The following is a 12,672-nucleotide window of genomic DNA, read 5'->3' on the forward strand; positions in this document are numbered from 1 at the left end:
GAGATCTTCATAGTAATTGAATCAAAATGGAGGTGAAATTTAGAATAGTCAAATTGTGTCGGTTATACGTTAATTTAGCCCTAAAATGTACACATTTCCAAAAGATAAAAATAGAAAACCCACCATACAATTTGTTCTGCAATTTCTCTCGAGTACAGAGACCCCCCACATGTGGCCGTTACTTGTTTTATGGGTGCACAGCGGGGCGCAGTAGGCTATAAAATTTTTGCTTTTTCGTTTTTGGGGCCATGTGACGACATTTTTTTTTTGCAGGGTGAGATGCTTTATCCAGTGTTGCCATTTTGGGGTTGGTATCTTTGCTTGTTCATGATAATATTCTGCAATAATCATGTATTGCAGGGTATTAGCAGTGTCAGCCTATGCACATGCTCACTCCGATCGCGGGTGTTACACTGGGGTGCCGACTATTAGTTACAGCCGGCACCCCGTGTTTCCCAATGCCAATTCGGCTCCGATCCAGAGCCGAGCCGGCATCAGCTCCGTGGCGGATATATCCGCCACAGAGCGCTAAGGGGTTAAAGATTATGTCAAAATTTGTTTGCTAAACTTTCTTAATTGTTTGGAGTTCAAAAAAATCACTTTACCACAGAATCTTTTTGTAAAGACCACTCAAAGTCACAGCTGTAGACAGGGGCGTAACTAAGAGAGGCTGGGCCCCATAGCAGATTTTTGCATGGGGCCCCCATTCCTCTTGAAAAAATGTAAACATATTTTAACACACGTTTATACAATCACGCACATTCATACGCCCATTAAACTCTGTGCGCCAGAAGAAAACCTGGTACACTCAGTTTATTCACGTTTTTTCACAGGGTGGGAGAGATTAATGAAGACCGTGCTCCAATCTTTATTATTCTAGCGCAACCTGCACATTAGTGAGTCATAGAGAAGTGAGCAACTGGCGAAATAAAGGACATATTTATTCACTGGTGCACAAAACTGTACACAATATTCCATGTGTGATCTGACCAGGGATTTGTAAAAGTGCAAAACTATGCACACATTTATGTATTCATATATACATCATATACTTAGACATACAATATATACTCACCATGTATACACATACATAAACATACTATATACACACATACAGCATATACATAGTATATAAATATATACACACAACATATTCATATACACACACAGCATATACATATATGTATATATACACACACAAGTAAGATGGGCAGGATGGATTGGCGGGACACAGGTGAGAGGGTCGAGGGGGCAGGACATAGGTGAGAGGGCCAAGGGGATGGGACACAGGTGAGAGGGTCGAGGGGGCAGGACATAGGTGAGAGGGCCAAGGGGATGGGACACAGGTGAGAGGGTTGGGGGGGTAGCTGGATACAGGTGAGAGGGACGGAATACAGATGAGAGGGCCAGGATACAGGTGAGAGGGTTGAGGGGACGGGAAACAGGTGAGAGGGTCAGGATATAGGTGAGAGGGCCGAGGGGGCAGGACACAGGTGAGAGAGCCGGGCGGGCAGGCCACAGGCGGAACACAGGTGAAATGGGTAGGCGGGCAAAATGCGAGGCGGGCGGGACACAGGCGAGACAGGCGGAACACACGTGAGATGGGTAGGTGGGACACAGGAGAGACGGGTGGGACACACGCAAGACGGGTGAGCAGGACACAGGAGGGAGGGGTAGGAGGGACACATACAAGGTGTGCAGTCAGGTGGGCGGAGATTGGCGATGAGATGGGGGGTCCTAGGGGCCTGGGAGAACGGCAATAATGAACTTTGCTTTCGCTGTCATCCCAGGCACCTGGGCAGTGCAGGCCCCGTAGCAGCCGGCTGTTGTTACGCCACTGGCTTTAGAGAGCCTGGAACGCTGTACTAGTCTAGAAGCCCTTTAGAGTTTGTGGGCTTTTGTAACTACTGCCAAAAGTTTATAAGGAGCATTTGCACAGCTTATAAGAAATGATTTGTCAATAGGACGGTCCTGATTCAATCCAATGTGCATCTGATGGGTTTAGGGGTGGGAGCTGTTTTGTCTAAGGGTCCTGAGTCTCTTACTCATTTATATCCTGCATCCTTCTTTTCAATGAAGGACAAAAGTATTGTAAACATTACCAGAGGGGCTTCTCCCTCCTCTTCCTATGCTCAAAAAGTAGTGGGCCCCAGCCATCAAAAAACTGTGCAAACTGCACTAGGTGCAGTTTGTCTGTAGAGTGTGCAGTATATGCAAGATTCATGAATATTGGCGCACTTTCTTCATGAATGTGGCACCCTCTACACTGCTCCAACAGAGTGCACCAACTAGGGCGTGCAACACAATTCTGTCGGACACTGGATGATAAATGTGTCCGACTGTGCACTGGAACACCCCTTTTAGTTCAGAATTTTGAGTTGCGTTGGGTATATTGCATACATACTTGTGCAAACAATTTGCACTAACAAAATCGTGGATTCTGAGCTCTATCAATTTTATTACTGATTTGCATTATTCCCAGAGAAAAAGAGTTTCCTGGGAGGTTTGTGGTAGATTCTCTACAATGTGTCATTTCATACTCCTCAAGTAAATTCTTGGTGCTAAACTGTTAGCATCCTTATCCATTAATAAAATTCATTGCCTTCATGGCATCCCTGAAAATATTAGGGGTCATTTATCTTTAATCTCTTTAAGTCTTTTTTTTTGTTAGTTTTTCCGGGTTGTGGACTTGACTTTATCTAAGAGGGTAATATATTTGCCATTTGAGTTTAATAATTTACACCATGTTTCAAATTATAATTTTCTCTGATTTTCCTAAATGGTTGATGCAAATGACAGGCCGTCATCGCCCATAAGAGTATAAATCAAATTTTATTGAACAAACCTTCCAATAATAACAGAATAGTCTTCCAAATAAAAAATACTGAAAATGCACAAGCAAAATGCAAATTATTATGCACAACAGAGTAAAACATTTTACAGGTTGTAAAGAACTGAAAATGGTCATTTGTTGAATTTTCAGCATTTACTGAAATCAAAAGCTATTTCAATCCAAAACATTATAACAGGCCAAGTAACATAGGGCCCTTCTTTGGTATCAACTTTACTATTCTTGCATCCATTGAACTTCTGAGATTTTGGAGAGTTTCTACTTGAATTTCTTTGCATGTTGTTGGAATTGCCTCCCAGAGCTGCTGTTTTGATTAGAACGGCCTTCCATACTCCTAGATCTTTTGCTTGATGACAGAGGAGAAATAAGACATGTCATAGGCCCTGGGCTGTATGAATACTAAAGCCCTTCAAGTTTGGAATTCACTTCCTACATACGGTACTAGAATCAAGCTTCTTGGAGATTGGAGGGTGAGACCCTTCTGTTTGCTTTCAATCTGCTGTTTTAGGTCCTTTTATAGAACCTTGAAAGTTCCTGAAATGTCCCTTGTGTTTATGTGAATTGAGAGCATGAACAGATATACAAGGATTTCATGGGTGAAGGTCCTTCAGAGTATACAATTTGGTGGGTGGTTTGGGTGGCCATGGGCCCCGGGCTACCGCTCAAACCGCCTGTATTAAAATCCACTACAGCTTGATGATACTCACAAAATTCTCTATAGAAGTGGTGGCGAACCTATGGCATGGGTTCCAGAGGTGGCACTCAGAGCCCTCTATACGGGGCATTCTTGCCATCACCCCAGGGCAGGGTTTGCCAGACAGCACTCAGACTCCATCAAACACTAGAACAATATGTAAGGTGTTCTGTCTCAGATGCTCAGGTGTTCTTTTAACTCAAGTAAAACATTCATTTTGTAAGTTCGGATTTTTCCATCTTGCAGAGACATTGGAGGAGATTTATCAGGCTTTGTATGTCAGTTTTCTGGCGTACAAGACCTAAAATAATTTCCATTACACATGAACTGCCAGTAATAGCAATTATTTCCCCTTTAGACCACCACATGTGTGTGAAGGGGGTGCAGCCACCAGCAGACTGGGCCCTAGGCATGAGACATTGATACCCCAAGCCTGCAAACTTTTACAGGGGTAAATCTGCAAGCTGTGGAATACTTCTATGCTAAGAAGAAGCTGGGGTAGAAACGTTTGCTGTCTGGCAGGATGGCAGATACATCAAGAACCTATCTGGCATTCATCAAACACCGGGGCACGGGTGCCAGCATATGATAAATCTCCGCCAATGAGTCTGTTAATATTTCCACCAACAACTGTGCTCAGTCTAGGCCCAGGCTCATTTGAACGTGGCTTAAGCCCAAGACTGACAACAACATTGTAACAGAGGTTATGGAAACATACTAGAGACAGAGGCACATTATGGCCACATATAGAGCATAAGAACATTTATCAAAAGGTCAAAGCCACTTTAATAAATCTGATGAGCAGTGGAGCTCCGAAGACAGACATAGAACTGCCCCAATTAGCCTGCCTAATGATAAATCTCCCCCATACTGTATATACACACCAGACACTGTATACGCATACAACATATATATATATCTGTCACGGGTGGTCCCGCGACCCACATCGCGGGTCGCGGGCTCACCCGTGCCGCCCTGCCCCCGCCAGCGCGCCGCCAGCGCATATTACCCGTCCCGGCTCCTGGCTCGCTCCCCTCCGCTGTGCGCGCGCGTCCCCGACTGCTAGGGCGCGCGCGCGGCACCTTCTCCAAATTTAAAGGGCCAGCGCGCCATTAATTGGCGCTGGCCATATTGCCAAAATCTTTATAAGCCTGCCTCTTCCTGTTACCCTTGCCGGATCTTTGTGCCTCATAGCCTTAGAGAAAGCTTCCTAGCGATTTTTCCTGCGTTCCTGTGTATTCCTGCGTTCCTGTGTATTCCTGCGTGTTCCCGCTCCTGTGTCCTGTGTTACCCGAGTTCCTCCGTGTTGCTGTGTTCCGTGTGCCTGTGTTCCCGTTCCCACCTGCCTGGACCTCCTGTTGCTGACCCCGGACTTGGACCTGACGTTGCATCTCTGCCGCCTGCCCTGACCCTGTGCCTGGACCTGTCTACGAGATTGTCATCCGCTAAGGTACCCCGACCTCGGCTGCCACCGCGGGCTAGTCACACCTGGGAACGACCTAGTGGTATCCTGCCGCAGCAAGTCCAACCCGCTTTGCGGCGGGCTCTGGTGAATACCAGGTGCCGCTAGGCTCCGGTTCCGGGTGTTGGTTAGTTACATCTCCCGAGGTGGTCCAGAGGATCCACTGATCCTAACAGTAAGATCCGGCCATGGATCCCGCCGAGGCTTCTTCTCCCAGTCAGCCTGATCTCGCCAACATCGTGATCCACCAGTCCCGGCAGATTGCTGCACAACGGAATCAACTGGAGCAAGTCACCGCCATGCTGCAACAGCTGCTAGCAACCCAGCATCAGCAACAGTCTCCTGAGGTGGCCGCTGCGACTCCTGCTACCCCGGCTTATCTTCCTGCTGCTGAACCCAGGCTACGTCTCTCTCTGCCCGACAAGTATGACGGGGATCCCAAGATGTGCAGGGGCTTCATCACCCAGTGCTCCCTGCACATAGAACTTATGCCGTCGCAGTTTTCCACAGAGCGGTCCAAGGTGGCATTTGTCCTCAGCCTCCTTTCCGGGAAGGCCCTGGCCTGGGCTACTCCTCTTTGGGACAGGGATGACCCGGTTGTCGCTACCCTCTCGGAATTTCTGGCAGAGTTCCGGTCAGTCTTCGAGGAACCGGCCCGAGCTTCCTCTGCGGAGTCTGTATTATTGAACCTGCGCCAGGGTAACTCATCTGTGGGAGAGTACGCAGTTCAGTTCCGCACCCTGGCTTCTGAACTTGCCTGGAACGATGCGGCCCTCATTGCTACCTTCAAGAAAGGACTTTCTGCGCAGGTCAAGGACGTGCTGGCAGCACGGGACCTGCCGTCAACTCTGAGTGGTCTAATCACCCTGGCCACTCGAATTGATGTGCGGTTTAAGGAGCGTGCTGAGGAACTACGCTCTGAGTACCCCCAGGGCCGTGTTAGACATCTTCCTCGCCTGGCACCTGTATTCCAAAAGCCGCTTCAGCCCCCGGCTGAATCTTCTGCTGATGAACCTATGCAGGTGGACCGAGTCCGGCTTTCTCTACAAGAGCGTTCCAGGCGACGTCAGGAGAACCTGTGCATGTATTGTGCCAGCCCAGGGCACTTCATCGGGGCTTGTCCTGTCCGCCCCCAACGTCCGGGAAACGCCAGCACCTAGGCTTCTCAGGAGAAGCGTCCCTAGGTGAGAATAAAGCTTCTCCACGCTTGACTCTCCCCGTACTCCTCAGCGTTGGCACTGGCACCCAGATCCAAGTTTCCGCCTTCCTGGATTCGGGCTCTACAGCGAACTTTATGGATGCTGCCCTGGTCGCCCAGCATCACTTCCCGGTGGTTCGTCTCAGGAAGCCATTGTCCATTGCCTCGGTCAGTGGCCAAATTCTCTCCGTGCCCATCCGGTTTCGCACAGAACCCCTGCTCCTGCAAGTTGGAGCATTACATAGAGAAAGACTGTCCTTTTTTGTGCTGCCCCAGTGCACTTCCACTCTCCTGCTGGGCCTCCCCTGGTTGCAACATCATGCCCCTGTTCTGGACTGGTCTTCTGGGGAGATTCTCCGCTGGGGTCCGGATTGTTCATCACACTGTATGAAGGTTCTACATCCGCTCCCTGTTGGGACTTCTACCTTGTCTCCTAAGCCTTTGGGGGGGCTTCCCGCTCCATACCAGGACTTCGCGGATGTGTTCTCCAAGAAACAAGCTGAGACCCTTCCTCCACATCGTCCCTACGATTGCCCCATCGACCTGCTGCCTGGATCTTCTCCTCCTCGGGGTCGGGTGTACCCGCTCTCGGTACCTGAAACAGCCGCCATGTCCGAGTATGTCCAGGAGAATCTAAAAAGAGGCTTCATTCGCAAATCCACCTCTCCGGCAGGCGCCGGCTTCTTTTTTGTCACCAAGAAAGATGGCTCTCTCCGCCCCTGTATTGACTATCGCGGTCTTAACAAAGTCACCGTAAGAATCGCTATCCTCTGCCGTTGATCACTGAGCTGTTTGATCGCCTACGGGGTGCGAGAGTCTTTACCAAGTTGGATCTTCGTGGGGCCTACAATCTTATCCGCATCAGGAGGGGCGACGAGTGGAAGACCGCCTTTAACACCCGTGATGGGCATTTTGAATATTTAGTTATGCCTTTCGGACTCTGTAATGCGCCAGCCGTTTTCCAAGAGTTTGTCAACGATATCTTCAGGGACTTATTGTACCGCTGTGTTGTGGTTTACCTGGATGACATCCTTGTGTATTCTGCTGACCTCGAGTCCCACCATTCCCATGTACGGCAAGTGCTCAGCCGCCTCAGGGCCAACCATCTCTACGCCAAACTGGAGAAGTGCCTGTTTCATCAAAGAAGCCTTCCATTCCTCGGCTACATTATTTCCGATAAAGGCTTGCAAATGGATCCTGACAAGTTATCTGCGGTTCTTCAGTGGCCACGCCCAGTGGGACTACGGGCTATTCAAAGATTCCTGGGCTTCGCAAATTATTATAGACAATTCATTCCTCACTTCTCGACTCTGGTAGCTCCTATGGTGGCGCTAACGAAGAAAGGTGTCAATTCTCGTTCCTGGCCCCCAGCGGCTGACCAGGCCTTCACGAGGTTGAAGTCTGCTTTTTCTTCTGCATCCGTCCTTACCAGACCAGATACCGAGAAGCCATTTTTTGTGGAGGTTGATGCCTCCTCCGTAGGAGCTGGAGCGGTCCTTACTCAGAAGGGGCCTAGGGGCCGTACTCTGTCTTGCGGCTTCTTCTCCAAAATTTTCTCCCCTGCAGAGAGGAATTATTCTATTGGAGATCGTGAGTTTCTGGCCATCAAGCTTGCCTTGGAGGAGTGGCGTCATCTGTTGGAGGGAGCCAGATTTCCAGTCAGCATCTACACTGACCACAAGAACCTCCAATACCTACAGTCGGCTCAGCGGTTGAACCCGCGTCAAGCCCGGTGGTCTCTCTTCTTTTCCCGTTTCGACTTCCAAATCCATTTTCGCCCTGCCGAGAAAAACATCAAGGCTGACGCCTTGTCCCGTGCTTCGGATGTTATGGGGGAGGACTGTGCCCCGAGATACATCGTTCCTCCTGAGAGACTTGTGCTGGCAGCGCCGGTGGACCTCCGGCAATTACCTCCCGGCAAGACTTATGTGCGACCTGGACTTCGAAAGAGGATTCTGACCTGGGGACATTCCTCTCGTGTGGCTGGGCACCCTGGGGTGCAGCGCTCTGTGGCCCTAATTTCCCGATTCTATTGGTGGCCTGATTTGGTCAAGGACGTTCGGGATTTTGTGCGGTCCTGTACCTCTTGTGCTCGTAATAAGCCCTCACGACAAAAACCAGCTGGTCTTCTGTTGCCGTTACCCGTGCCTACCTGCCCGTGGTCTCACGTGGCTATGGACTTTATTACAGATCTGCCACCATCATCTGGCAATACCGTTATCTGGGTGGTAACCGACCGCTTTTCCAAAATGTCTCATTTTGTTCCTCTGCCAGGCCTGCCGTCTGCTCCACACCTTGCCAGCCAGTTCTTCACCCACATCTTTCGTCTACATGGACTTCTGTTGCACATTGTCTCGGACCGAGGGGTCCAGTTTGTCTCCCGCTTCTGGCGAGCCCTGTGTAATCAACTGCAGATAAAACTGGACTTCTCTTCTGCGTACCATCCTCAGTCTAATGGACAGGTTGAAAGAGTTAACCAGACTTTGGGCTGTTACCTGCGTCACTTTGTCTCTGCCCGTCAGGATAACTGGTCCACTTTGCTACCTTGGGCAGAGTTCTCATATAACTCCCTGGATTCGGAGTCTGCTGGTGCATCACCCTTCTTTGTTCTATATGGAAGACATCCACGTCCACCCCTACCTCTCTCCGTGTCTGCTGATGTTCCTGCTGTGGAAGAGTTGGTAATGGACCTCAAAGCTATTTGGGAACAGACTCGTCAGTCCCTGCTTCAGGCCTCTGCCCGCACCAAGACTCAGGCCGATAAAAAACGCAGGTCTCCTCCCATCTTCTCTCCAGGGGATAAAGTGTGGCTGTCTTCAAAATATGTCCGATTGAAGATTCCCAGCTACAAGCTTGGCCCTCGCTATCTGGGTCCATTTGAGGTGCTGAAGCGTATTAACCCTGTGGCCTATAAGCTGCGCCTTCCTCCCACCATGCGCATCCCGAACTCCTTTCATGTCTCCCTGCTCAAGCCTGTCATCTTGAATCGCTTCTCCAAGCAAGATCCTCCTCCTACTCCAGTGGCGGACTCTACCAACACCTATGAGGTAAAAGAGATCTTGGACATGAAGACGGTGAGGGGGAAGCGGTTCTTCTTGGTTGACTGGAGGGGGTTCGGGCCTGAAGAAAGGTCGTGGGAGCCAGAGGACAACATATTGGATCGTAGTCTTCTGCAGAGGTTCCTCCAGCCTAGGAGGAGGGGGAGGCCGAAGGGGGGGGGGTACTGTCACGGGTGGTCCCGCGACCCACATCGCGGGTCGCGGGCTCACCCGTGCCGCCCTGCCCCCGCCAGCGCGCCGCCAGCGCATATTACCCGTCCCGGCTCCTGGCTCGCTCCCCTCCGCTGTGCGCGCGCGTCCCCGACTGCTAGGGCGCGCGCGCCGCCTTCTCCAAATTTAAAGGGCCAGCGCGCCATTAATTGGCGCTGGCCATATTGCCAAAATCTTTATAAGCCTGCCTCTTCCTGTTACCCTTGCCGGATCTTTGTGCCTCATAGCCTTAGAGAAAGCTTCCTAGCGATTTTTCCTGCGTTCCTGTGTATTCCTGCGTTCCTGTGTATTCCTGCGTGTTCCCGCTCCTGTGTCCTGTGTTACCCGAGTTCCTCCGTGTTGCTGTGTTCCGTGTGCCTGTGTTCCCGTTCCCACCTGCCTGGACCTCCTGTTGCTGACCCCGGACTTGGACCTGACGTTGCATCTCTGCCGCCTGCCCTGACCCTGTGCCTGGACCTGTCTACGAGATTGTCATCCGCTAAGGTACCCCGACCTCGGCTGCCACCGCGGGCTAGTCACACCTGGGAACGACCTAGTGGTATCCTGCCGCAGCAAGTCCAACCCGCTTTGCGGCGGGCTCTGGTGAATACCAGGTGCCGCTAGGCTCCGGTTCCGGGTGTTGGTTAGTTACATCTCCCGCGGTGGTCCAGAGGATCCACTGATCCTAACAATATCACAAATATGATATATACATATGTGCAGCATAATATGTATATAAAGGTAAACATCCTGCATTTTTATTTGCGTCCGGGCAGATGACAGGGCCACCTTGACACTGTGGGCCCCATAGCAGCTGCTACCACTATAGTTACCAACATCACATTTAGAAGCAGCATGTTGGCTCAGTGGTTAGCACTAAAGCCTTGCAGTGATGGGGTCCTGAGTTCAAGTCCCATCCAGGTTAACATCTGCAAAGAGTTTGTATGTTCTCTCCGTGTTTGCTTGGGTGTCCTCCGGGTCCTCCAACACTCCAAAACATACTGGTAGGTTGATTAGATTGTGAGCCCCATTGGGGACAGAGACTAATCTGGCAAGCTCTGTGTAGTTTACTGAAAAAACTCTCGACAGTCCAGCCAAATTTGGCTGGACTGTCGAGAGTTTTTTCAGTAAGCTATTGTGACCTCAGCAAACGAGGTGAAGCCCGTGCCATTTCCGAAGTACAGAGAGGCTGGAGGTGAGCTGGAATAAGATTTCTTTTCACTGAAAGCTCTGTGTAGTGCTTGGTAATCTGTGTGCACCATATAAATAAGAAAAGAAAAAAATTAGAAGTGATAAAAGTTTTATTTTGTATGAGGCTGATGCAAAAATGCAGTCAATTTGAAGCATTATACAACATATTTGATGACATCAAATTCTTGTTCCCTTATCTGCAGCTGTGATGCTCTTAAAGAGTATATTAGGAAAAGCCAGTCCCAAGACTTATGAGGTTCCGAACTGTATGGAGCATGCTTTGACTGCTGTCTATCCTTGGACAAGATATTCTCCGGGCTGGGATGCCAAGCTCATCTACCTCCCGTTGTCATACCTCCCTACTGTGTTGTCTGACTATTGGCTGTGCCGCTTTGCACCTAAACCAGCCCACAAAGTAACATCAACATAACAAATCAGGGCTAAATGTGCTGATACCTAATTGGTTGTAATGTTATCACTGACTCAGATGTCCAGTAATAACCACTTACAGAAACACATTTGTCTAATAAAGTTTAAAATGAATTTGTTATTGGAACTTAATAATGTTATTACTGTGTATACAGTGCTTAAACATTTGTGATAAAACATGTTGTGATAAAAAAAAGCTTACTCTGGTGGGTAGCCCCAACATTGCTTTAGCCAGACAAAAAATTTAGGAAAGAAATCCATAAGTAACCTCATTGCAATATCCACATAAAATTATATACAAAAAAATGATAATAGAATGATGTCATGACCGGGTGATATAAAAAAGCCACAAATGTGAAAGTTAATCTTCATGAGCTGCAATTATTTAGGCAACCACACAAAGAGGCTAAACATCATGCCTAACTTATGTATATAGCAATAGCATTGTCAGTGCTCACTACAGCAGGAAAGAGCAGCCGAGTTCTGAGGGTGCGTTCACACGTTGCAGTTAAAACTGCATCGCAATTAGTTTTGGGGTGGTTTTAGGTGTATTACATATTTTAACAAGTGAAAGACATCAAATCAACGGGTAAATGACATTTGTAGAACAGTTTTCTCCTTCAAAATCAAATTCAACCGTTCAGTTCATGTCTTTCACCTGTGAAATTGACAAAACTGCACCTAAAACCACCTCAAACTAATCGTGATGCAGTTTTAACTGCTACGTGTGACCACACGTCACAGTTGGGTCTCCTGACATGCTGCAGACAGAATTCGGCCACTACATTGTGAAGATTAGGTAATATGTATGCTGTGCTCCTATAGCACTGAACCATGTGCAGGTTGAATCCAGTGGACCAAGCACAGTGCACTAGATGGGAGTCCTTGCATCATATTTCTGCACTGTGCTAGGTCTTTGGGATCTGACCTGCAAATGGGTTTGTTTCCACAGACCAAGTACTTCTGTGTACAAGCGGCCTTATACACACACAAAAAGGATGGCCTCATTAAACTCTATGTATAGACATGTAATAGTATATATTGTTACTGTGATTACTCTGGGCAGCCCATAGCCACAACGTCACCAGTTACTGCCGAACATGCTCAGGGACTGTGCACACAAAGGCTGGCCCAGAGGATCCACATGACATGGCATTTTTCAAGTAATGTGCAGAAGACACTTCAAGTGTCACTTATATGCTGTGCCGCCAGTCCCTGAAGCAAGAAACAATCCAAGCACCAGTAGATGACCAGGCACCTGAAAAGAAAACATGACCAGCAATGGAGGAGACACCAAAAAATGGAAACACATGAAGCTCTTTCTGCTGCTTTGGTTGATGATTTCAGTGATGTCCAGAGCCATTCAGAGAGTTCCTTTTTTAGACCAAATTTGCTATTCAAGATAATGGGGCAGATTTACTTACCTGGTTCATTCGCAATCCAGCAGCGCGTTCTCTGCGGTGGATTCGGGTCCCGCCGGGATTCAAGGTAGTTCCTCCGACGTCCACCAGGTGGCACTGCTGCGCTGAAGTTCCCCCGTAATGCACTGATCTTCACCAAGCCGAACCGAGTGAAGGTAAGCGCGAGTCCCGCAACTTT

At 48.9% G+C, this 12,672-nt stretch overlaps 1 protein-coding gene across 2 annotated transcripts in view; it reads left to right on the forward strand.

The window, feature by feature from the left end:
• The window catches only part of LOC140117828 (short-chain dehydrogenase/reductase family 9C member 7-like), a 40,948-nt gene extending 29,691 nt beyond the window's left edge, over positions 1-11,257 (forward strand). The window contains exon 5 of one of the 2 annotated variants that reach the window (XM_072134941.1): positions 10,848-11,257. In XM_072134941.1, the coding sequence (XP_071991042.1) occupies positions 10,848-11,074 (227 nt within the window). In that variant the 3' untranslated portion in view covers positions 11,075-11,257. The remainder of the gene's footprint in view (positions 1-10,847) is intronic. The other variant, XM_072134940.1, reaches the window with a different exon arrangement.
• The last annotated feature ends 1,415 nt before the right edge of the window (positions 11,258-12,672 follow it).

Source organism: Engystomops pustulosus, chromosome 2 (assembly GCF_040894005.1).
Source record: "Engystomops pustulosus chromosome 2, aEngPut4.maternal, whole genome shotgun sequence".
NCBI lineage: Eukaryota > Metazoa > Chordata > Amphibia > Anura > Leptodactylidae > Engystomops > Engystomops pustulosus.